Below are 26,902 nucleotides of genomic sequence, written 5' to 3' on the forward strand. Positions count from 1 at the left end.
CTTCTTGTCTGCAAAGGTGCCTGTTTCCTAAAAACGGTTGGGCCAGGTCTCAGCTATTTTCAGCTTCCGTTTTTCTAATTTTTCTCGTATCCAGTAGGCTCTGAAAGGAAGCAGAGACCAACACAGCATTTCCCCACCAGAGTAATAACCTGGGCAGATTGTGGGTGGTTATTTGTTTGTTCATTTGTTTGTTTGTTTACTTGTTTTTGAATGCTAGTGATCTTGGCCTTCAGCAGCAGCAGAGAAAATGAGTAAACGAAATCCCCGCACTGAAGTGCAGGGAGTAGCCATCAGTGTGAATCACGCCATATGCTCAGGCTTTGCCCAGAGCCTTCGGGAAAAAAATAAATGAATCATCTCAGGTTTTGTGTTATCACCGAGAATTAACCTCACAGCATGGTTCGTGATCATACTCATGAAAGTGCTTTGAAAACGAAGCGTACTGCTATGCGGCCCAAGGGTGGAAATCAGGGGCCTTTCCTCTGGAGCCCAGCGCTTGCAGATGGGAGCAGCAAGCATCCTTGTTAGTGTTTGTGTTTTCAGAGTCACTAACTGGCGACAGGAAGCTGTCCTCCAAGTGTTCTTCACACTGGGAGCAAATGTTTGCCAAGTGGGTAGACTTACTGTGTGGGGGTTGTTGTGGCTCTAGCCACATGTTTGTAGTAAAAATCATTCAAAGTAAACAAACAAACAAAACCCTCTTCAAAAGCCTAAGAATTAAAATTAAACAAATTTGCACATTTTTCCAAGAACTAAATTTTTTTTCATGAAAAATAAAAATATACTAACTTGTCAGTAACTTTCCCCCAGCACCTGATATATTTTGTTACCATTACATTACTCCTGGTGTTCTGACTTGTGTAATTGTTACCAGAGGGATTCATCTGATACAGTATTCAGAGTTGATGACTGATTTACATAGCCTTAGGCTGTGAAGGATGGGGCAGTAAAAATTTTATATTTGCCTCTCCCCCTGCAGTAAGGGGTTATTGATTGAGTCTCTATTCTGAGGCAATGTCGATTCCACCTTGAGCTGGCATCGCTAACAATAATGAGTATGGCAGTGACGTCAACTTCAGTGTAAGCTGTTCTTCTCTTCATTAGCTTCTGGCTATCTTTCGGGTAGGTTTGGTTATAAATCCCCGGCCTCTTGGCACCGTTCTTAAGAGTATCAAAACTCCGTTTGCTACTTCAGGTCCATCATATGGACCTAGGTCTTCTGCGTTGCCTTTTAATGAATCCTGACCAGGCTCTGTATCCTCCACAGTCATGTTTTAAAATATCGATATTTGCATTTACTTTATGTATATGAATGTTTTGCCTGTGTGTATGGACATGCACCATGGGCGTGCCTGGTGCCCGTAAAGACCAGAAGAGGGGGTCAGGTCCCCTGGAACTGGGATTACAGACATTGAGAGTGCCAGTGTGCGTGCCGGGGACTGAACCTGCCTCCTCTGCAACAGCGGCCATGCTCTTACCACTACGTCATCTCTCCAGCCCCCTTTACAATCTATTTGATCATCTTCTTACCTTAGACAGTTTCCCATCTGAGTGTACACCTCGGTCTTGTGTGTATGTGCTGGAAGAAAGAACCAGCGATTACTAAAGGGCTCTTCGGTCCCTCCTCTTGTACATGTTCCGCTCCGGGACAAAGTCTCCTGGTTTAGAACGGAGCAAGGCACTTGCTTCATTGTGTCCTGAGTTTGTTTTCTTGCTTGAGCCGCCTGACGATTTAAGGACTATCAAGAGACATACACAGAAAGACCTAAAGTGAGTTTTACAGACTCCCTATAAAATAAAATAGAAAACATTTTGGTTTTTGAGACCACTGTATACCAAGCAAAAGCTAACAGGCAAAGGGGTCAGGTGGGGGCTAAAGGGCTAAGGAGTATTTTCTTCTTTGTTTTAATCTCCACAGACTCTAGAGAGATCTGTCTCTGGCCTTCTGCACAGGCATCTCAGGATGCGCTTGTGAATCTCCTGGTGTTTTTTTTTTAAGAGCCTTTGGTTTTAAATAGCTGGAACTAATGGTGGGCATCCTTAGCCTCTTTCTCCTGCTTCCCTCCCCACCATCCCCCTGCCCCCCAGACCCCCATGAAGCCTTTTCCCACCACCCCCTCGGCAAAGAAAGCATTCTTTTTTCATTTTTGAGACAAGTTTTCTCTGTGTCGTCTTGGCTGTCATGGACTCACTCTGTACACCAGGCTGGCCTCGAACTCACACCAATCCACTTGCCTCTGCCTCCCTGAGTGCTGGGATTCCAGGCATGTGCCACCATGCCCAGCTGAAGGACAGCAAGCATAATTTCTCGCTGTCTGTGTAGGAGCAGCCAGCTGCAGGCTGACTCAGTGCTGGCACCCCGGAATTCAGGGCTTGCCTCCTCAGACCATCCCTCTCCTGTTCTGCAGCCTGGTGGGCCAGGGCAGCAGAGAAAGATAAAGGGCAATGAATCCCTCAAGGTACTGTTAAGTGCTACGTTCCAGGTGGATTCACAGCATAAAACCCTGAGTTGGGGGGGCGGGTGGGGCGGGTGGCAGATGAGACCGTGGGGGAGGGGTGGACGCACACAGATACACAAACACAGCCATCTGAGGCGCCCTCCCCAGTGTTCTCAAAGCCATGTCTAATTGCAGTTGCTAGCAAGAGGCTCTGTGTTCTGTGCAAGGTTCTTTAGAACTTGGGGCATTCTTGTTCCCAGGATGCCCTGCCTGGTATGCTCAGCCCCGCTGTACAATCCCAGCTGGCCCCTGTCAGCTCCCTTCCTGATCAAAGTACCGAGGATTTTTCCAAATGTCTTGATTCCAGACTTTTCAACCTAGGGGGAGCAAAGGAATGGGGATGGAACGTCTAGTCTGGAAACTACATCTGAGAACGGCTGTGGAAAAGGAAACTTGGCCCCTGTTTAAACCTTGCCCAAGTAGCAAAATCACTCCATTGAGATGCCGGCTCTTGATTGCGCAGCTCAAACGGAGGGCCCTTGTCTGTGCTCCAATGCATGTATTTGGTGAATCGTCAGGGCGCTGCCGTTGCCGTCTGCTAATCAAGGACCAGAGCCAGCCCACACACATCTGCCTCTCTCTCCTGTTGCTTGATATGAAAAAAAATCCTCAGCTCTTAAAATGAAGTCATTACCACTATCGCAAACAGCAAGAACAAAGGGATGTGGGCCCCCACACAGTTCCGCCCCCTATAAACCTTTCTCTACCTTCTACCCACAACAGATGTGATAGCCTCCTAATTCTCAGATTTTAAATATAACCATGTTTACATTCCCATACCATCTCTTAAAGAAAGAAATCTGCCTCAATTAGCTTATCCCTTGAAGGAAAAAGATGGTAGCAGGAGGGGGGTGGGGGGTGGGGGGGGGGAACCTGCAGATACTGTGTGTTCAGACCCATCCCTGTTGTCCCCGAGAACTAAATACACAATTAACTATTGAACAATGACTATTGCAAAGACTGAGGATTAGTTCTAAAACAGAAATAGTCACCATTACTGAGGGGAGGCTGCTTTGCAAGGAGCTCATTTCACAAAGCCTTTTGGAAAAGAAATCCAGTCCGTAGTCTCACATCATGTCCCTGGAAACTACAGTTTCTTGGTGTCAGTAGAGGCTTAGATGAAATTAAACACTAGCCTGGGCGGGGGCGGGGGCAGGGGCGTGTTTTGAGAGCAGTTTCTTTAGAAGGCATTTTGGAGCTGACCTAAGCTTCACTAACCATCTGCAATTATTTGCCTATGTCCATACTTTTGACAATGTGAATCATTAGCTCAGACCTTGCCTTACACCCTGTGGAGAACAGATGCATTGGCTAAACAAGAAAGAGTTCCTGTGCAAGCTCTGTGCCTGGTGGGAAAGCATTGTCGGTGTCTCCTGCTTTTGTACGATGGGGTGACTTTGACCTTTGCCTACATTCCTTGATGGAGTCTTGATGGGTAATTACACATGTAATTGTCGCTGGTAAAGAATTCGGAGATGCTTCGTCCAACTCTCAAGCCGTCACTAAGGCAGAACTAAGACTGATGACTGCCAAGGGCTCTTGTTACTAGGCCATCCTCCTGCTCTCATGAGGACACATAGCTTTTGCTTCTGACTGCGTTTTAAAGTGCTTTCTGGGTATACACAGGAAAATACTTTTGGTTCAAGAGAAACCAGCCACGAGAGTGTTAGTTCTTTGCTGTAACTGAATAAACCAGCTTCCAGCAACAAAGGCACACCTTTGACGTCTTCGCTGGGGTTGTGTTTCCTAGCTAAACATGACATTTAAGAAATGTCAGCTGTGAGTGACTTTTTAAAGAATTGTTTTAAAGTCTGGTTGGATATTTCTACAATCTCCGCCGACTTACAAGAGCTTGACTAACAAGGTTCCCTGTAGACATACTAAGAGGCTGCCCCTCCTCCTCCCTCTCTCCCTCCTCTCCCTCTCCTTCTCCTTCTTCCTTCTCCCCTCTCCCTCCTCCATCTCTCCCTCCTCTCTCCTTCCTCCCTCTCTCCCTCCTTCTCTCCCTCTCTCCCCCTCTTCCCCCTCTCCCTCCTCCCTCTCTCCTTCTCTTCCTCTGTCCCCCTCCCTCCTCCCCCTCCTCCCTCCTCCCCCTCCTCCCTCCTCCCCCTCCTCCCTCCTCCCCCTCCTCCCTCCTCTCCCTCTCCGACCTCCTCCCCTCCCTCCTCCCTCCCTCCTCCCCCTCCTCCTCACTCTCTCCCTCCTCCCCCTCTCCCTGGCAGGTGTTCCTTTCATCTTTCCTTTCCATGTTTCCACTTCTCACTGTGGGCGCTCTTCAGTGCCAGCCTGTGAGCACAGCTGTGGAAACTCTCTTGGGGAAAGCCAGGCCTTCTTGGAAAACTATGGATTCTAAGGTTAAGAACAGCAGTGGGAAGTAGACACGGGTAGGGGTGACCCCAGGAATAGGTCCTAAATAGGACCAGGTATGGACTACCAGGATTTTTTTCTAATATGTTATGATTCCTTTGGACTTAAAAAAATAACTTTTTATAAAAGTCAGGTGTTTATGAAAGAGAAAAAGAAAAAATCCCCTCTCATTGAAGTGGTCATGTGAATTAAGGCGTGCTAGAGACCACATTACACATAGACACATGTGTGTCTACAAATCAGTTCATAGGTTCAGCAGTTTCTATTCCACTGTTTATAAAAGATGTCCACACAAGCATTTGGCCTTTGTAGTTGCTTTACAAATGATGAGACCAGGACTCAGAGACTTGAAATATTCAAATTGCTAAAAGCAAGGCTGTTAGCTCCAGGTTTCGATTCCGAACTGTGTTCTGTCTCCATTCTGTACAGCACGGTGGCTCACTGTGCCTTCTTAAACAGAGAAGCAAACCGATGACTGACAAAGAGACTGTAACTCGGGGACGCTTGGGCCATCTCCAACTTTAATATTCGGCTACTTTCTAAGATCCTTGTATCTGGAAGGTTGGAGTCTTAGGCAGAGTTGTTTCTTTGCCTCCAGTAACTTTAGACTGAGATTATTGTGTGTGCCTATACAACACACTAAAGCGTGCCTACTGAGACTGTACATCTTAGAGCTGGGGAGGTGGCTCAGTGGCTAAGAGGACTTATTGTGCAAACATGAGGAGCAGAATTTGAGTCCCAAGCACCCACATAAGAGCTGAATATAGTTGTGCGTGCCTGTGAATCCAGCATGAGAGGGTTGTGGCAGGAAGACTGATACTGGCAGATCGTGGGAGCTCCCCAGTCAGCTAGTGGAGCCGAGGCAGTGAGCTTCAGGCTCAGTGACTCAAGGCAATATGGTGGTAAGTGGTAGAGGAGGACACAGAATGTCCTTTTCTGGCTTCCAAATGTCTATGACTGAGAAAACCACTCTCACACATGTAGATGCATATATACCACACACATCATAACACACACACACACACACACACACGTTCCAATTCTATATTCCTATTTATGGACCGAAGCCCACACTAACAGTGTATTTATGCCTGTGATTTTTGAATGACTCACTCAGTGTATTCTTGGCATGTGAGCATTTTTTTATCTATAATATTTTATTGGCATTCCATACCAGAAAGCATAGCTCATTAAATATATTAAATATTTGCACATGGTAGCCTTTCTGATGAAAGCCTAGGTAGCATAGTTCTGAAAGTGATAAACACACAGCAAAGCCCGCCATGCAAGCACATTACATTTAGGTCTATTTAAGGAGTAATAATGACACTGCGTAGATTGGTCCCACTGACAGTGAGTAAACAATGGGGACATCATAACAGATGAGCCAGCACCATCATCTGAGGTAGAAAAGAGTCACATTTTGCATAAATCCACAAGTAAAAAAATGGTTTCAAGAAAAAAAAAGTGTTAAGAATTATGTTTAGCTTAGAAGAAAGGGGGAAAAACAAGTGATCATGAACACAACTTTTTTTTTCCCACTCCCAAAGTATAGAAACAGTTTCTAATCTCTGATGCTATGATGTCATGCTCTGAATGAGACACAGTGAAGGAAATGGAATCATACAAATGAACGACAAATTTGTTATCAACTGGCTTAACAGCGAATACAAATCTGAAGACTGCTTGATTTTTTAAAAACTTATGAAGCCTTACTAATTATGGAATGATCATTCTGTAGGATATAGAAGAATTTTGTTATGATAAACCTGTTGTATCATCTCCATCTTCACAGACACCGAAGCTCATGAGTTTCATCTTACTTTGGGTTGGGCTTTTCTCGGGCATGTACGTGTCCATCTGAGCTGCCTCTGCAGAGACCACTGCAGTCCAAATGGTGTTTCTCAGGCAGTAGAGTTGGTTCAAGCCGTGGGTTCAGCTGTCGTCTCTCGCATACCTGGCTGGCTGAAGAGTAAAACCAAACTCACCTTGTCGTTAAATGCTGCCCTGCCGCCATGTGAACACCGGCTGAAGTTGGAGGCTTGGGCTCTCGGCTCCACCTGACATTGTCTCTGGAGACAGACAGGAGTTATGAAGAACGATGACTTCTGCCTTGGTGTGGGAGTCGGGGGGTGGGGGTGGGGGCAGGGCGGGGACGTAGTGAAGAGAAAGTAATTCCATAACTTAGGTGATTTTTTTTTGTTATCCTTGTTAAATGCCTGTTTTCTCAGTCTAAACAAGAATTGAAAATCCAGCCCAAACCAAATTCCCCCTTTGCACACTTCAGTTCTTCCTGGCCATGTGTTAAAGCACAGTTGCGCTTTTTTTTTAATGTAGCAAGAACAAAAAAGCTATTCTCATTTCACATTGACTGGATATAGCAACTAGATTTTGATGAGTTTACATTCAAGTAGACCATCAGAGTACTCTGTGAAACGGCGGCGCTGGGATTCGAAGTCACTGCGGGTGTGTTAGAGCATGCGTGTGCATGTCCTAGTATGTCGGAGATGTTATTCTGAGCGATAGCAAGGTTGGTTAGTTTGTAGCTGACGGCACCCAAACACACACAGAGTTGCTTACGCACCAAGGACAACCCTGGCCCCATGTGGGAGCAGTGTTGCTGTCCTTGTGAAGCAGTCCCGCCACAGCCAGGTTCTGAACGCCTCATGAACCCACTAAACGAATAAACTGTGGTCTGGATTAAATAGTATCTGCCTCGGAGGGAAGCAGTAGCGATAGCCAGGAGACCAGATGGCAGGTGTATTTTCTGCAGAACTCTATTTGGAAAGGGAGATTTCTGCAACTTTTGGTCATTTCTTACCATCTTAGGAGTCCATTTTCAAAATAAGCTGTTGAAGAATCTAGCACACGGCCTTCAAAAATGGAAGTGCCCAGGCGCAGGCCCATCGTGCACCTGTGCACAGAATCGGCCTCTGATAGAAAAGCCCAGGTTTCCTCTTCCCTCAGCACCATTATGGCCTAATTCTCTTTCCCATCTCATCTTTCCCCCGTTCAACTTACCCCACAGATAAACCTCAGAACTAAAATTACCATGAAGGTCACATGTAGGGAAAATCTGACTGAACCAGCGCACAGATTTACTACTGGTGTCTATCAGTATCTAAATATTGATTAGAATATTTGCTTATACTCGGAAACCCAGTGCATCTTCACAGCGCGTGCGTGTGAACACACACACACACACACACACACACACACACACACACACACACACAAAGAGAATTACCCACTCTCCTTTCAAGGCAGAACAGCATTGAAATTGCTTCTTTCGGCAAACCTTGAAGATGTACCTTATCTTCTGTACTAATGACTCAGTCCTTGGGCAATAGGACGAACTCCAAGCTTTTAAGTGGAAGCAAAGAAACACCAGCTCACACTGGGATTACTTACCATAGAAAACCAGCATGGAAACCTCCAGAAATCACTTAGGATTGTGATGTGTGCCAATGGCAGGGTCATCTGGCAACTGAGATAGCATCTTTCTTCGTATGTTGCTGGCCAGGGCCTTGCTGTGTTCTTCCCAGTAGAGTTCCACTTTCACACTGTCTTCTTCACTTTGCTTTATCAGGCAGACTTTTGAAACACTCTAGCCAAACCCAAATCTTTCTGTCCACAGTGCATATTGCTTCCAATCTGATCTTCATAAAATATTGACATGACTTTGGTTTTCACTTTAAATGTCCAGTGACTCCCTGTTGTCCCATAGCAAACCAAATCCAGATTTCTGTGTCTCAATTTCATGTTATGGGATGGAACCAAGTCCCACTCTCTTCCAATCACTGGCTTTGTTTCCTCCTATTCTACAGCATGTTAGTGCCCACGCAGTGTGATGGAAGCCAAGGTCTACCCCACCTCTATTCATAAGTCGGCTCTTGAACAAGGTGTTTCACAATGAGTCTCCATTGAGACACACACACACACACACACACACACACACATCCTTTGCTTCGAGCTCTGTAAGCCCTACCTATTCAACTGCTATTGAGTCCAACATTCTAGTCGCTTGACAGTGCACAGCCAGCAAAGGACTCAAGGCAAGACATGGCCCGATGCCCCTTCTAAGCCTCTCTGGACCAATCCAGGCCAGCACATTTATAGTCTGGACCAGTGGCCTCCAGGATGGAGGGTAATAAAACCACTAGGCTGCCGCAAGAACACGCCATCACTTGTACTGGCATTCTTCACATCCTTCAATTTCTATTTGAATAGTTCTATAAAGTGTAACATTTCATACTAAAATATATATTTGGCATTTATAAATAACATGTACATAGTGGGGCCTCTATTCTGTGTTTTAATCAACTGTGGATCAAAAATATCCAGAAAAAAGAAGCCTGCTGAAATTGTATAGATTTTTTTTCTTCTGGTCATTATTCTATAAATAATACACTGTATCAATTTTCCACATGGCATTTATGTTTGTTAGGTGGCATAGCTAATCTAGATGATTTAATGTAAACTAGAAATTCTATAGGTTATAGTCAAATACCATGTCGTTTTATATATGGAACTTGAGGTCCCATGGATTGTGGTGTCCTGGAATGACTATCTTACTGAATATATTGAAAATCTCTCTCTCTCTCTCTCTCTCTCTCTCTCTCTCTCTCTCTCTCTCTCTCTCTCCTCCCTCCTCTTTCTCTCCCTCCCTCTTTTCCTTTCTCCTTCCCTCCCTCTGTCCCTCCCTCTGTCCCCTCCTGTGTGTATGCCCTGTGAACGCACTATAATTCGCAGAGTGACTGATCAAAACCCTCAGAGCCTCCGTGGCAAACAGTTTCCCTGGAGTTCCAGGGAGTCAGCAAACCACCCACCTACATCCGTTGATCCCCTCATTCAAAAATTACTTAGTCATGTCCCACAGCATGCCACACAGTGTGGAGATGAAGAAAGAGGAGACCAAACCTTGCCTTTGTATCTGGTTTACTAGAAGGGGTGGCTTCGGAGCAGCAGTCACTAGGGTTCCTCCCCAGAGAAGGACACAAGCAACAAATGTCTTTTCCTCCTCCTAAGGTCCCACAACTCCACAAAAGTTCCTTCCGGGGAACCGAAGAGTTGACTGAGCTTCCTTACAGAACACAAGTGAGGGATTTCTTACAGGGGTGTAGGTGCACCTCCCCTAAAATGCCACAGCTACAAATCCCAGAAGGGATGAGGGCTTCCCAGTTGGAGCATGTGGGTGGGGTCTCCTCCCCAGTCTTCTGAAGCCTACAGGCTTACTGTAGCCATTTCCCCCAGGCCCTGTGCTGTTAAGGTTGAGTTGGTTACATATACCAGTTTGTGGCCAGATACCCAGGTCTTGTGACTCCCCATTCTGCCATATCAAGCCCAGATGAGTTATTCTCCTGCAAGGTGGCTCAGCTGAATCCCAAAGGTGGTGGCAGTGGCATGGTTCAGAGGGCAGTCATGCACAACACAGGGCCAGGAAGATTTGCAATCCTTTACCCTTGCGCTGGGAAGAAGAGTCATGGACAAAGGGGGCCACCCCTGTTTCTACTTCTTTTGTCCCTAACCAGATTCAGAGCCTGTACCCCCAAACTACTTTAAGGCCAAGAACAAGAGATACAGGCTTTACAGGAAAACTGAAAGGAGACGTGGTGGAGCCTGCTTGGCTTCTCCTTTCAAACGCAGCTATGAAATAAGGGAGAGAAACCGGCTAGCAGGGGCTCAGCAGTGTCCCAGTGATATGGCCTCTTCCCCAATAAGTAAGCCTGCGCTGCTTAGCTTTTATTGTGTTCTTATACTGTGTTTCAAATGTACCTGCCCCAAACAAATGACACCGTTTCTCTTCTCAAAAGAACTAACAGGCTGCACAAAACCCAATGTTGGGATCAACAGATCTGTGTCCAGTGAAGATGTATCTATTCTGAGGCTCCTGCTATTTAATGCTCCACACCGTGTGTGTGTGTGTGAGTGTGTGTGTGTGTGTGTGTGTGTGCCCGCGCACGCGCGTGCCCGCATGCCCACATGTATGCATGCCCATGTACACTTTGGTCTGTATGCCTGTCTGTCTTTAACATGACACAGCTGTTAACCATATCTGAACACACATTCTGAAGCCCCTCCCTGCCAACATGCACACACCTACACACATACATGTAGCCAACATTCCTACCGGGCTTTACAGACTTGGGCACACGGTAGAGTTGACATGGCCACATGAAACAAAATGGACAGAAACAGAGTCAGTGGAGGGAAAGAGGAACAGTGACAAGAAAAGAAGGGTGAGGGGGTGAGGGGTGGGGGAATGAGGGGTCGGGGGTGGGGGGGTGGGGAGATGAGGGGTCAGGGAAGACATTAGAGGCACATTTTAACCCAAGATGCTCAGGTCCCTGCAGGAAAAGTCTTTCCTTAAGGTCACTTGCCTTCTCAGGGAAGAATTCTAATACTGTGGAAAATGAAAATGTATCCAGTTACAAAGTATCTACAGAGAAAGACCCAGTAACTAAAGTGCTGAAGGACGGCTGCAGGGCCCTCTTACCCACACTGTCATTCCTTTCCATAGAAGGTGGTTCGTCGCCACCCTTTGTCGGGAATAGTAATCTTAAGCTCCCAAATAGATGTAGGACCCAGCGAGCCAGTCGCATGCCGCCACAAGCTTGTCGGGGGAATATGCATTTCTCTATATTGTCACTGATTTTCATGCCCCGCTTTATGCGTGAAAATTAAATACAGGAAGTTATTTAATGTTTTCCTTGGGCTTCAATATATTTATCCCAAAGATTCAGCTTTTTAAAAGATTGTAATGACAATTTTAAAAAAAATCAGTCCCTTGCATTTGCACATAAGCCCTTCCGAGTGTCAAGATGTGTGTATATACAGACCTTGAGGGCATCTTTTCTAATCCAAAGGCTCACGGTTGATGGAAATCCAGGGAGGCTGGCGTGGGAAATATTGGGGTTAAATATTGCTGGGGTTATTGATTTGGTTGCTCCAACAGAAGACCAGTAGCAGTGGCTTAAAAACAAGTGAATCGGTCTCTCTATGGTGTAATAGGCCAGGCGCAGTGCTGGGGGGAAGTCCCGTGATGATGCTGAGCAGACAAGTTCTTCTGTCAGCTGGTGCTCTCACTTCCTGGCTACCGTTTCAGGATCTTGCCTCACATCACTGCAGGCTAGGAACTAAAGGAAGTGAGATGCCCTTCCTTCTAAAGGTGCCTGGAATCCTGCAGATCGTCTCTGCTCACTCGCCCTTGGCCGGAACATGCCGCCTTCCCTGTGGAGCTGCGAGGGCGCTGAGAACTAAGGTTTTGACCTGGGTGATGCTTTCTAGCTGTTGACAAGTGAAATCAGATTCCATTCCATGGAGAAAAAGAAAGAGCAAGAGGGAGAGGAGGAGGGGGGTGGGGGGTGGCGTTGAGGAGGGACGAAGACGTTGGAAGCGCATCGTAGGTCAAGAAGCCAGGTCTCCGGATAGAAGGCAAAGATAGATATCGGGACAACAGTTCACTCTGCCTCCAGCTTGGCTGGCCGGAGCTGTGAAGCATGTTCTGACCCTGAGTTCAGCGAGGGGGACTTGTAAATAGAAGAGAAATGCCTTAGGATCTAAAGTACTTCTGTGTAGTAGGAGCATGCCATTGCAAACTTGTGCGTCTCAGGTCTCCATACTTGAGACAAGATAACCTCTTTCCCACTTAAAAAAAAAAAAGGAGCTGGGGGAAATAGCTTAGTCTACTTGGAAAGTGCTTGAGTGCAAGACTGAGGATCTGAGTGCAACCCCCATGTGAAAAATCAGACAAGGTGGCCTGTGCCTGTCATCCTAGAGATGGGGACATGGAGCCAGGGGCTTCCTGGGGCTCACTGAGAAGCCAGCCTAGCCTAGTTAGTGTGCCCCAGGTCCCAGCGAAAGACCCTGTCTTCAATCAAGAAACAAATTTTTAAAAATTAAAAAAACAAAAACAAAAACAAGAATGGCTCTTGAGAAACGAAGCCCAAGGTTGACCTCTGACCTCAACACATGTACATCCACATTGGCCCATTTGTACACACACACGGGGGGAGGGGCGCGGGCGGAAGAAGCATCATTCTTATGGCCACTTATTGCCAATGTACGGTTGAATAAAAATAAATTTCCCAGGTGACGTTTTTAGACTTACTAAGTTTTGTTTAAAACCAAGGCCACCTCTTCACGAGCAGTCCTAGGCCACACTGACCTTGCTGCCCTTTGGCCCAGATCCTCCTCTGAGCCTTGGCTCCACTTCCGTGAAAGGGACAGTAGAGTAGACTTGAGGCCTGTGATGACCACAATTAAGCTTTCAGCACTGGTGAAGGAGAAACTTGTGGTTAAAACAAAACAAAACAAAAATGCTGCTGCTGCTGCTGCTGCTGCTGCTGCTGCTGCTGCTGCTGATGCCATATTGTAAAATGTGCGTCTCTTTAAGAGTGTCTGCTCCAGGAACATAACCGTAAATGGACGATCTGCTCACAGTGCCATACAAACTCCATCTGGGACCTGCATGTGTTTACTTGATTAGCCAAGTGCATTTCCTTGTTAGTGTCCGGATTCATCCTTTTCAATTATTAGTCTGCTTTTCATTTCACCCTGACAAAAACAACCTGGATTTTGACAGCCAGGCTGATTTTTTTATCTGTTTAAGCTGCTGGAAGCAAAAATCTGGTTTCGCCCCCTTACTTTCATTATTACGAAAAGCAATAAAAGCAGGATGGAATTAGATCAAGTATATCTATGATTTTTGCTAGGAACAAAAAGCAAGCATATAGTGCTGGGCGTGGTGGCGCACGCCTTTAATCCCAGCACTCGGGAGACAGAGGCGGGTGGATCGCTGTGAGTTCGAGGCCAGCCTGGTCTACAAAGTGAGTCCAGGACAGCCAGGGCTATTACACAGAGAGACCCTGTCTCGGGGGGGGGGGGGGGCGGGGAGGGGAAGCAAGCACATACATCCATCTGCGTATCGGGTTAATTTCAGTATCTAAGAGGTATTGATAGTTACATGTATGAGTGTGATTCTGAGCTGGTCTTTTACTGCATGCCCAAATGCTGGCATTTTGACCACTGCAGGGCTTATCTATTGGTGGCTGCTCACATGAGTTGAGTGGTTAACGCAGACCTTTTCTTCCCCAGGTTCTGTGGTCAGAGCTGAAAGCCCTGCAAGTACATGGCGGGAACCCAGGAAATCGGAGCTTCGGCAAGCAAGTAAACAGCCCCTGCTCGCTTTGGTGTCACTGTCCCATTCATATAAATTACGTGTTCTGAACAGGGGTGATACTTCCCCCGAAAGGGAATGAAAACTGGTTGGTGGGGAGCAGAAAACGCAGCAGGTGTGATTAAGGTCGGAGAGAGACGTGACAACAGAAGGATGGGCAGAGACAAGAAGCGATGGGTTTGTAGAAGAGAGATGGCCGCACAAGCTAAGGGGAGGAGCCAGGTGGCATCTGGAACCCAGGATGGCTATGGAGTCAGTTCTTCAGAGCTTTAGGGAGGGAGCTGTGCACTTCTGGCCCCCAGAACTGAGACAGAACTGAGACGTTTATACTGATTTGTTACAGCATTCCCAGGAAACACACGTACTCAGTTCTCTGTCCTGTTCTGTGCGACCAGAATGACCCGCGTCACCAGCTGATTGTGCACATTAGGTAGACCAGCTCACGGCAGTGCTGGCAGAGAAAGCAAGGTGCCCTACCTGCAAGGTCTGAACATGGACACACTCACTCCACAGTTGGGTTACTGGTTGCGTCTGCACTTATACTGGCCTTGACGCTTTAAAGGGACTTCGCAGATCTCCCCTCAGATTCATCTCCTATTGATGTTGTAATTCAGCTCTCAGAATATACTTTTCTAGAAAGTTCTCTCTGATGCCTTCCATGTACTTTTGTAGATCTTTTCTCAAAGTAACTTTTCCCTCTATTCTCCTTTTCCGTTGGAGAAGTTTCTGGCCACTTGTTTGGGGGTATGTGGAGAGCCTGAGGAGGGCTACTTCCACAGAGGTGTGAAGTGTTAGCCTCCCAGAGCCCAGGTAAGGGAGGGGAAGCTGCCCTCCCAGACCAGTAATTACTAAGCCAAGACCTGCCTGTCTAGGAAGAATAAACTTAGTGACTTTTTCTTTTAACTAACGGGAAGGTTTTATGTGAGTGTATGTGACTCAGAAAAATCTCTGACAAGGCCACACATCACAGCTCCACACCCAGTGACTTGCCTGTTGTGTTTAGTGGTATCTTTGGAGCAGGGCCTGAGGCAGATGAGCTGAAGGTCACAGTACTGTCTTGCACTTTGCTGGGCCAGGAAGTGAAGGCAGCACAACAGGCTTTCTGCTACCTGAGCGCTAAAGCTATGTGGGTTTACATGACATCTTCTAACCCCCGAGTCCCTGTTAAGCAGCAGTAGATAGGAACAGCCCTCTCCTCAGCCAAGGAACAAGGGCTCACGGACAGTGGTACCACTGCAGGCCTGGCTGGAGCAGCAATGCAGCACTGTGTGGCGCTGCTGCCAGTCAGCAGCTTATGCAGGACTTTTGCGTTCAAACCAAGTGTCCAAGAGTCCTCCACACACACTGGGCTCCCTGAGCTCAGAAATGACTAGACTGTATAGCGGTAAGAGCTGACACGGTTTGAATATGGATGCTAGAGCAAACAGAAACCTTATTTGTTAGTCTTAGAGAATTAGTTTCTTTTCACAGACCATGTTTTTCTTTGTTCCCTTGTCCCACTCACTGGCAAAGTCAAGGCCCACCCAGCTTAGATCTAACAGCCACTTGGACTCTCTCCTGGGCCTCCTAGGCTCAGCTGTCTGTACCTTGAATCAGAGTGCTCTGGATCAGGGCCCAGGGGGGTCTGCTCAAACTATTGCACTAACCAAGGACAATACAAGTAGTAAACATCGAACCCTTACTCTGATCTACCCAATGGACAGGACATTCTCCACAGTTATGTGGAGAGCAGGGACTGACTCTGACATGAACTCTGGTGCCCCATATTTGACCACTTCCCCTTGGTGGGGAGGCCTGGTGGCACTCAGAGAAAGAATAAGCAGGCTACCAAGATAAGACTTGATAGCCTATGACCATATAGTGGGGGAGGAGGTCCCCCTCAGTCATAGACCTAGGGGAGGGGAATAGGGTGAAAGAGGGAGGGAGGGAGGGAAGAATGGGAGGTTACAAGTGATGGGATACCTGAATAAATTAATTAAATGAAAAAAAGGAAAGCAAAAACAACCCCCCCCCAAGAAACACGCTGTACTTCCTCCATAGCAGCTTTCCCCCAGTGGGTTCTTGCCCCCACCTGGGAATCCTCAGCAGCATTCCCGAAGGTCCACAGTGCATTCCTTTTTCTCCATCTGGTTCCTAGCACTGGCTTGCCTATGGGAAAACATTTAGTGAAATCTTCCTGAACCAGTGGCTCAAGAAGGGAAGACAGACTCTGCTCCTGGCGCTGTCACTTTCTTGCCTTTCCTACCGCGAGACTTTTAATAGGTCCCTTAACTGAGACACTTGGGGGTCCATGTTTTTTTATTTGTAAAATGAAAAGTTTAAGAAGGACCAAAAAAAACAAAAAAACAAAAAAAAACCAACAACAACAAAACAAAACAAAACAAAACAAAAACAAACAAATTTTTTAAAAAATCTCTTCAAGAAATACTGAAATGCTAATATTATAGATATCACAAATAAAGTGTAGGACCGGAAAAAAACTCTTCAGGAAATACTGAAATGCTAATATTATAAATATTACAAATAAAGTGTAAAATGCTAATGCGGCTCATTGCTTATTGACTTATAAGTCAAAGGTCATATCCTGCAGCAATGTGCTGGGAGCACTGTGTGGATCTCATTACTCCACCGTGAACTGATCCATTCAACACACCTACGCATACCCATTAGCAGTCAACAGACTCACACCTACTTACATGTTTATTATTCTGTCCTTGGCCCAGGACTTTCTTTTTTTTTTTTTTTACAGGATATTCCCTACTAATAGGAGGCAGCTGAGCAAAGTAATGCATTCTGCTATGTCCACTTTTTGTATGAATGCTCATCTTAATTATAATTTTTTTTAGCAATGAGAGCTTTTTCTATACTGAGATATTTCAGGTGATTATAATTCAACAGGTATTGAATTATACCTGCAGGTATTAACTACCCATAAGCCTGCATTGGTAATACACAGAATTAATGATGTGGAATATTGCTGTGGAGCGAGAAGGAAGAGAATGTACTGTGAACTTGACAGTAGTGAGCATGTGAGTGTCCGCTGTAAATGATACAACAGCTCTCACAGGGTGGCTGATAACTCCAGGGTAGAGGAGTCCGTGTCTCAAAGACTGGACTTGACTCTCACGTTTAGAGGGTGTTCCCTCTATTCGTCCTAAGACATTACCAGGAACCCAAACCTTACCAGGCTCGAGATGATTCTCTCTAGTAAATGAGACATACTTAGCTGTTTGGTTAATACATTATACACATAATACATTAAAGATGTAATTGGCTACGAATTCTTAAAAGGTGTAATTAATTTGTCTAAAAAAATTTGCCCTGTATTTTCTGTAAATTGTGACAAATTTAAGATTCAAAACTAAACTTTAAAAAATGTGGTGGTGGTGTTTTTCGTGACAGGGTTTCTCTGTGTAGCCCTGAACTCGCTTTGTAGACCAGCTGGCTTCGAACTCACAGGGTTCTGCCTCTGCCTCCCTCGGTGCTGGGATTAGAGGCATGCGCCACCGGCGCCCAGCTTGATACTAATTTTTATTCTTAGTGGAAAGGTTTTTATTTTTAAAACATGCTGTCACCATGTTGTACAGGCTGGCCTTGAACTCCTGGACTCGGGTGTTCCTTTTTGCTTCAGCCTCCGGAGCAGCTGGAAATGCACTCAGACATGTACTGCTCTCTTATTGCAAAATCTCAATATTTGTGAAATATTGCTGGAAGATAAAACAGTGGTGTCCTAAATACACTCACTACAAATAAAATGTAGTCTATACGTCATTGAATGTCTTGTTGCCTAGTGCAGAATTTCTTTTTATCTTTGGACAAAACTCTGTCGGCACAGCTATTATGCTAATAAGAAGTGTGTTAGGGGGCCCCTCCCCCACCCCCTCACGATATGCTGCTTATTTAGCAGTAATCACAATGCTCTCTGACCATGCTGATTCAGCAAAGCACACTTCCGGGTCAGGTGGCTGTGACCTCGTGTGGACAGAGCACATTCCGTTAATAGCACACCAAGGAAATGGTGAAGACAAATGGATTTATAGTTTTTCTGCAAACAACTTTTTCTGTAATCCAATCCCAGTCAATAAAAATAAATGATCTGATGACTCAGGTACTTGCTAGAAAAGCCTTGATGAAAAGCTATACTTTCTAAGAAAACGAGAGCACGGCTTTATCTTTATCTCATTGAAAATAGACTGGAGTGCATTGAGAAGGAGGTTTTGCATTTGGTTATAGGTAGATTACTAAAAGTAGGCTAAGGAAATTAAGGAAGCGTTATTCATATTTATGTGTCCTAGTCCTCAAAGGCAATTCCTTCCCGCCCCCGCGTGCCCCCCCCCCCCCCCGCCTCACATTTTGCTTTATTTTGAGACAAGGTCTCCTGCAGCTCAGGCCTGCATTGAACACGGTATGTAATGGAAGCTGCCCTGAAATCCTAATGGACTTGCCTCACCTGGGTGCTGGGATAACAGGGTGCAGGATGCCTGGCTGCTAATTCCTATTTTTATGCTGCATATAGAAATGCGCAATTAGAGCTCAAATCCTAAAAGGCAGTCATCGTATCAGTGATCGATAGGGTGACATTACAAATCTGGATATAGTCTTTCAAAATGCTCCTTATTTCAATTTTTCAAGTAAACGACTTAATGGGGTAATGAGGGGTGTGAGTTATGAATACTGTGTCGCGTTGTCTATTAGCTCTGATTTTTAAATTTACTATATTTAGTTTGATATTTGGAATGCATAAAAAAAACTGTTGCCATTATGAAAGCATTCAGAAACGTGAATTTAATGAATGTCCCTTGAAATACAAGCTCAGTTAATGGTAGAGTTTGTAATAGAGCAAAAAGAAAGCACTGGACAAGTCCAGTGGGTTGTTCACAAGCAACCAGGATTCACACCTGCCTCAGAGACGTGAGGACCCAGAAGCCAAGGGACAGAGACTTGTTGAAGTAAAAGAGGAGAAATTGCAATGCCCAGAACAGCTTTTGATACTTAGCAAACACTTAATAAAGAGTTTTGAGTGAATAAATGAACTTTAGACGATCCAGCCTTATCAAGCATTGGATAATTTACTTTTTGATGTAGCATACGAAAATGACACGGACGTAATAACTCAGAGTGATGAAAGACCTAAGCTACTTGGACACCTCCTGCAAGCCTTATTCATGTTTAAATGAGAACAGGGTCCCAGGTACCAATTTGCCTCTCTGACATTTTCATCTCTGGGAAAGTAAAGGAAATGAAGGGAGCTGCTATTTGGATCTATCTTAACCAAGAAGAGATTGGCTGGTGAAATAGAAGTCGAGGAAGTTTTATCCATTTATTCAATAAATAGGTATTGGGTGTCTGGCAGTCAGTTTAGCTTTTAGCTTCTGTGATAACCAGGAAGTAGATGATTGATGCAGCGCAGTGCACTACAAGGTCCAAGTATCTCACAGATGTGGGAGATCGGCTTTTAGAGTCTAAAAGAGGCTGAAAAAGGACTAGAAACCCAGCCTCTAATGTTCAGATTAGACCCTTCTGTACACGCTCCAAACTTCCTCAAAGATGCCCTGACAAATTGAGTGCTGTGCAGCGCGTGATTACCCCTGCTCTGTGCAGCGCATGGTTACCCCTGCTCCCGTTCTGTTTGCTGTGAAACTTGAACCTCCAAACGGCAATGCGGCATCTCTTATCAGTTTGCTGTGTCCTTGGCAAGTACAAGGGAAAGCACAAGGAACCCCCGCAGGTTACATATGTATAAAAGCAACCAAAAAAACCAGCAACGAGCCTCTGATGACATAAACATGGCGCCTGTTGCCAGTTATCAGAGAAGACCCACACTCTCACCCCCACGTGCACATTCCAGGTCTAACATTCTGGGATTCTTTGATGAGCAGAATTTAAACTGTTATCATAGAAGAAGAAGAAGAAGAGGAGGAGGAAGAGGAGGAGGAGGAGGAGGAGGAGGAGAGATGGCTGCAAATGGCACACTATCAAAGCCAAAGTGAGCCTTTAAAGAAGTGAGAAAGGGGAGGCAAATAAACAAGAATAAATACCGCAGAGACAATAGTTTCCCTTAGAATATTATCAGGAGACCTAGAGTATCCCGTGTGCCAAGATATGTTAGAAATTCTTAAAACAACAAGAGAAATGTAAAACTCTGGCAGGGAACTATCCCAGCCGGAAATGAAGTTGACAAAATAAGCCAGATATAGAAAAATGGGACGCACGTGACACCGAGCGTGTTATACATGTTTCTTCTGCTAATGGCGTCGGTACAGTTTCTGTCGGGACTGGAATGCCGTTTCTGTTGTGTTTTCTCATCATAAGATTTTGCTTTATTGTTGTAGAGAAAAGAATCAGGAAGGGATGGGACCTCTGATGAGAAAAACAAAAGACCGAAGGCTGCTAATTTCCCACAATCTGAGGAGGAAAAAATAGTGAGGAGGAAAAAAAAAAGAGTGTAAGGGAGCGGAGGTCCTCACAGCAGCTAACGTGAGACCCTCAGCCCCTTGTCATGGACAGGAGTCCCCTGTTAAAGTGCTGACTTAGGCCTTGCACACCAGTCACAGGTCAACTCCAACCAGTCTTCTCACGGGGGGGGGGGGGGGGGGAGGGGCATAGGGGAAGTTGGGGGGGGGGAGGCTTGAGAGGGAAATCAAAGTGAGGAGACGGTCAGATAGGGAGAATAGAAAATCCCTTCCAGATACTATCAATTATTGTGAAGACCAAGAACACTCCAGAAACAAAGTGATGAGCATTAGACACAAAGAGAAAGTCAGACAGGACTAAGTTGTTCTCTTGTTCAGTAAAATGCCCGGAATGAGAAGCAAAGAATGCATGCCAGGTAGGGTGCTTGTACGAAGTTTCACTGAGTTCGCTCTCTCCTCGCCTCAGGATTTCGTAATGGCAGCATATGAAATGGGTAGCAACAGACTGCCAGCTGGAGTCCTGTTAGCAAACCGAGAGAGTCAGTGTGGCTGTCGAGGGTGGCCTTGGTGGACGTGGGCTTCATTTTTATTAGTGAGGCAAGCAGTGAGCATACTAGAAGCAGTAGCAGACAGAGGCTGTCGCCGCAGCCACTTCGGTGGCGTCCTGTGTGTCCTCTCCTTCTGTCCCCACACCAGCCCTCGGCCCTTGGTGCTCCTGTATCCTCGCTCTCTAATGAAGCAAATCAGGACAGCCCAGTGTCCTCAAGGTTACACGGCTTCTGTGTGGCAAGGTTGACTCAAGCCCAGGCTGTCCACTTAATGGTGTAAGTGACTTAAATTATATCCTTCAGTTTGTGAATGGCCAGGGTGAAATGGACAGCTAAAGTGGAAAGTTATAGATTTGATCCCCCCAAAAAGAACCCTAATAGACTTGAGAGAAAAAAATATGCCAAATAAATGTGAGCCAAATATAAACCCGGGCACTTATGTTCCCAAAAATATCAACTGCACAAGGAAGGAGTCCGTGATACGAAGAGTCTGGCTGTAGAATTGTGTGGCCACTGAGTAGAGTGATGTACTTGTCAACAAAATCAATCGTAACCTACATTTTATTTTTTTAAATAATATATTTTAAATAATTCTTTGAGAGTTTCATATACCACACCTTGATTATATTCTTCCCTACACCTCCCCACCATTTGGGGGTCTTCTTATTTTTTTTTTTTTTTTAAGAAGACACGATCTTGCGGCAGATAGCCTGATCCTGTATCTCTTACAGTCTTTCTGCCGCATCATCTGCCGTGCCCCACCCCCACCCCCCAAGCCTTCTGTGTAGGAGTTGTGTTCTAAATGCATTAGGTGGGTCTGAGCATCCCACATCCTGTTGATCTTTGCATTTGGACCAACTGTGGCTTTCTATAAGGGTCTCCGGCTACTGCAGAAAGTAACTTCTTTGATGGGGGGTGAAGGAAACACTTACCTATGAGCATAAGGATAAATAGTTAGATATTAATAATGGCTTAAGATACCACAGTGGTAAGTTCTCCTCTAGGCTCTGTGGCCTCAGCAGCCAGAGGTAGTTGACTACATGTATAGTGTCGGGCATGAATTCCCTCCTATTGCTCAGGCCCCAAGTTCAATTCAGTGGCTGTTGGTAAACCACCACCACCACCACCACCACCACCACTACCCAGGCTGTAAGTCCCACTATTGTACCTTTCAGAATATTTAAACAACATTTTAGAAAGAATAAAGCCATAGAATGAATGGACAAGAAATAGATGAAGCCTCAGAAAGAAAGACCTACAGGTCTGATGAAAAGAAATGTACTATATTAAAAATAATTCAAGTATTTATATTTCCCTGTCCCAGCATCCTGTGTTATGTGAAATGCTTCTGTACTGGAATAGAGGACACATACTTCAGATGAATCTTAGGTTTGGAAAGAATGCTGGGACTTCAGGACACCTGAGGGCAGGCCTGTGGCATTGCCTAGGAAGTTGCAGAAAGGCAGTTACGTCAGCTGTCACCAAGCGTGCACTTGCCCTGTGGCTCCTCAGGAGAGCTTGGTTGCAGTTGTTGAATTAAGCCTGGATGGCCACGTAAGGAGGATGCTGAGGTGAGAAGGAAAGGGGTTGCTTGATCCTTGCTACCTCCAGGATTTCATAAGAGTAGACAGTAGCAAAGGATGAACATTGAGTTAAGGACTGAAGCTGCCGGGGCTTGTTGGAAAGTTGAGTCCTGGAGATGTTGGGTTGAACCACAAATCAAATCAGTGTCTGTAAAAATGTCTGTTTGACAGAAAGCTTCGTGTCCTCTGGTGACAGTTTTCTTTAGAATTGCTTCAAGTGACTGAGTCGCAAATCGTTTTCTAATGAGGCCGTAGTTTTTGAGACAGTTTTGGCTCCGCCTGTGGGCAGCCTCTTTCCACGGCTGTCTCATATTCCAGGTGCAAACAGCATAAAGGAAGTGGTTAACAGCTGGGAGTGTGGCTCCTGCGTTTGGGCTGCCTGAGACTTGGTTTTGGTTTTCATTTGAAGCTCTCACACAACATAGCAAAGTTGGGGGGTGCGGATGTTTCCATGCCTTTATGGGAAGGTAAAGACTTGACCGGTGAAGACTGAGAAGCAGTTCCAGAGGGGACTGCTGCTGCCTCTCCTGGGATCCTGGACTCACAAGACACTTAGAGTTCCTCATCTGTGGGTGAGAATGTCCCTTTCCAGCATCTCCCTTGTTTGCCCATGCAGCCCCTGCGCAACGCGTTCCATGACCGCCCAAGGGCAGCTTTGCTTACCCCAGAAGACACTGGATACAATAGCATCAGAGGTGTCAGGTCGAGGCAAGGCTGAGAAAGGGTACTGGGTTCCGGGAGAGGGTGTTACATAGTGATTTGTCCTCACTGAGAAGTGGAAAACAGAATTTAACATATCAAAAAAGCATTATTCTTTCCAGGGGGAAAATGCCCTTACCTCTTTGACTTTTTTTTTTTAAGCCAGGACATTCCATTTATGATCATAATGCTTGAAAATGCTAAGTTATCTCAATTGTAATGAACTTCCTAGATAACTGTTGGACAGTTACCCTCTTTGTACATTGAATCAAAGCAGTGGCATCAGACCATTTGGTCACCAGCACGGCAGTAATGAGGTTTAATGCTAGCCTTGCTGAAGACCAGTTCTGACCCCTGAATTTAACATGTAAGCCTTAGTTCACATCAATAAAAAATGGAGCTAATGGTACCTATCCTGTGAGGGGCTGTAAGGATTTAGTGAAATAGAAGTGACTTCCCAGTGTGGTGCCTGAGGAAGGAAGGTCCGACTTGTTCATTGTTGTGGTCCTAGCACAGAGAAGAGTGTTGGGTGCAGAGCATGTGACTGGTTCAAGTTCAGTGGATGAGCAAATGAGTGAATGAAGAAAAGTAAATGACCGATAATGATCAGTATGGTAAAGGCATGACAGGCCTGCCAGCCAGGAGAGGTTCCTGTAGAGCAAGTGACTGATGGCTGAGAGGTCTGAAGGGGTCTGTCAGAGCCAACTCTGTGCTTCTCCATTGGGTAGCATGACTTCCAGAACTTCCAAACGCCAAGCAATAGTGAGACCTCTGTGTATCGCTGTAGTCTTTCCTTGGTCCTTGCTCTGTTTTCAATGGTGAGGTTTAAAATGGCCTCACCCAAGTACCTGGTGGCTCTCAGAGGAAGGATAGCAGGCTACCAAGAAGAGACTTGACACCCTATGAGCATATACAGGGAGAGGAGGTCCCCCTCAGTCACGGTCATAGGGGAGGGGAGTAAGGGGAAAATGGGAGGGAGAGAGGAATGGGAGGATACAAGGGATGGGATAACAATTGAGATGTAATATGAATAAATTAATTTAAAAAATTAAAAAAAAAAACTAACTAAATAAATAAATAAATAAAATGGCCTCACCCTAACTGAGTGTGTAGCGTTGAAAGCTTGAAGTGAGATTGGAACCAGCATTGGCTGGTAGCCATTCACAAACATGAAACCCTAGGTTAATATTCAGGCACGCCCCGGCTCTAATACTTCCCTGTGCTCATGAGAGAAGCGTATACCGAAACACAAATGTCTGGCTATCTCTTCGTCAAGCCTGGAATGTGGTAAATCACATATTAGCTGTTGGTCAGCTCCCAGTATGTAAATCCGGGTACAGATAAACCCAAATGAAATCTTAATTGTGTCACATGCTGCCTTCCCGTAGGTGAAACATAGCTATATAGCTTTAGATTGGGAGATCCAGAATATTAAAGTGCACAGCATTTGTAAACTGGGAGAGCAAAGAGCCAAGGTGCATCACATTGACATCACTAAGAAGAAAGGAGGTTTCAATTCAGTATTTCAGAATAATAGTGGAAACGGCGAGTTCTGGATTCAGAGCTTCGTAAGCACAGCTGGTGGGAAATACAGGAGAAGCAGCCTCCGCTGGCTACAGGAGAAAACAAAACAAGGGTTTACGTAGGCACAAGTGTGTAGTTGAGACCACACCCCCTTCCTGAGTCATCTAATTGCTTGCTGCCTGATAATCTTATCTCCGGGCACAGACCAACCTTAAAGCTGGATGCAATACAACTCAGTCACTGCATCAGTAGAGACACATAAGAGATCGCTAATAAATAGTTATCGCTTGACATCCAGGCAGTAAGCAGGTAGGGTTTCCTTCTGTCTTAACCCCTGACCCATTTGTTTCTGCCAGAGGGCTTTCACTTTGGCACACACTCTTACCAGAAGTGCATCATACTAGAAGTTTCCTTCATTGCTGGCACTACCTTGAGGGAGTAAGAAAGGGCACCCTTCTCCCTAAAGCCCTCTGGTTAGAGTCAGCTAACCTAAAGCTGTCTCTCCCCCAACCCCCAGAAACAGTCTTTTCAGAGTGATTTGTCTAATATTTGGTTCTATTCTAGTTTATCATGTTTGTGAGACCTACACAGCACCCAGCACTCTTCCTTAGCTGAAAAGTAGTGGCACATTGTACAGGAGCAACGCCCAGCCGACAGCATGAGGGTCAGGCTTGTGGGAGGAGCTCGGGGGACGTGTTTCACAACCGTTGATGGAATTCTTCACATTGGTTAAAAAGCCACCCCTGACTGCTTGCCCCTGTAAATCTGCCAAGAACGGGTACAAATGGAATCAAGACTGAAAGATGGATCTGTTTCATCAAACACGTGACCAAAACCTAATGCATGTACACCTCAGAATTGCTTTAAGGTAGATTGCGTAACTAACTGAAAGGCCTCGGATGGAAAGTAATATATGGTCTCGTATATAGTTAGGAGACCTGCTCAATATTTGATGTGCTGTACAAAAACGAGTTTTGCTGCTTTCAATCTTTAGAAAAATGGTTTGGGGAGGATTGAATGACCTATTGCTTATAGCCCATCATAGTGTTCCTGGTGTGAGCTGAGCCGCAGGGCAGGCCCAAGCTCTGAAAAAAGAAGAGAGCATGGCTGTCTGCTTTTAGGCCTTTTGTCCTCTAAATGATGGGAAATAAATAAGGCAGGCAGAGAGAAAAACTGTTCCAGAAGAGTGTGGAAGCATCAACAGCAGCAAAAAAAAAAAAAAAAAAAATCCGTATTTGTGCTGGCTTCGCATGAGCGTGTAATGGGGGATGCTAGTGGCTAAATGTGCTTGCACTGGGGCGGGGACAGGGTGTGTGTGTGTGTGGCAGAAGTGACTTTTGCCCCTAACATTCCAAAGAATGGCTAACATGTAATCTTTCTTTTTTAAGGCAGAAGTAGAACTTAACTAGTAGCTTGCTATGTTGACTAGAAAGCTGTCTGTAGAGAAGAAAAATACTAAGTGGAGGATGTTGAAGGAGCCGCCTGGAGGCACAGTGGGGTCCAGTAAGGGAGGCGTGGGGGGCAGTGGTCCCTCTGATTAGACCCTGACAAGGGGGGGAGGTGTATCAGGTGGAGGGTGTGGTGGGGATAGAAAGGGCCACTGTAGTGTGGCTAGTACCACCCGTGACAATGTTGATGCTAAGGCTCATGTTAAGAGAGGGACCAGTGTTGTCGTTCTTTCTTTCTTTCTTTCTTTCTTTCTTTCTTTCTTTCTTTCTCTCTTTCTTTCTTTCTTTCTTTCTTCCTTTCTTTCTTTTTTGAGACAGGGTGTCTCTGTAGCCCTGGCTGTCCCAGACTCACTTTGTAGATTGAGGCTGGCCTCAATCCCCAGTGCTGGGATTAAAGGCGTGCGCCACCCAACTGAAGAATGAGTTAGAGCCCAGTCTTAAGTGTCAGGAACAGGGAAGTAGATTGGAACCTGAGTGCTCCACAGAGAGCACTCCGGATCACATGAGACGCCATGTCTTCTTTCCCCACGTCTTTTCGTGGACCTAGCTTATCACAGATGTTGCCCTCAACATGAAGAAAAGGGTGAACAGATTTTTAAGCACCAGGCTTCTTCCCCTCCTCCTCTTCCTCCTCCTCCTCCTCT

At 45.7% G+C, this 26,902-nt stretch overlaps 1 protein-coding gene across 12 annotated transcripts in view; it reads left to right on the forward strand.

Moving 5' to 3' along the window:
- Positions 1-26,902, forward strand: part of SPATS2L (spermatogenesis associated serine rich 2 like) — a 177,676-nt gene that overhangs the window by 45,119 nt on the left and 105,655 nt on the right. For 5 of the 12 annotated variants that reach the window (XM_084780103.1, XM_084780104.1, XM_084780102.1 and 2 more), the window contains exon 3: positions 13,962-14,033. The exons of 4 other annotated variants lie outside the window; for them this stretch is intronic. In XM_084780103.1, the coding sequence (XP_084636229.1) occupies positions 13,996-14,033 (38 nt within the window). In that variant the 5' untranslated portion in view covers positions 13,962-13,995. The remainder of the gene's footprint in view (positions 1-13,961; positions 14,034-26,902) is intronic. 3 more of the 12 variants (XM_084780107.1, XM_084780109.1, XM_084780098.1) reach the window with 1 other exon arrangement.

This window comes from Acomys minous, assembly GCF_964271855.1.
Source record: "Acomys minous genome assembly, chromosome: 4".
Classification (NCBI taxonomy): domain Eukaryota; kingdom Metazoa; phylum Chordata; class Mammalia; order Rodentia; family Muridae; genus Acomys; species Acomys minous.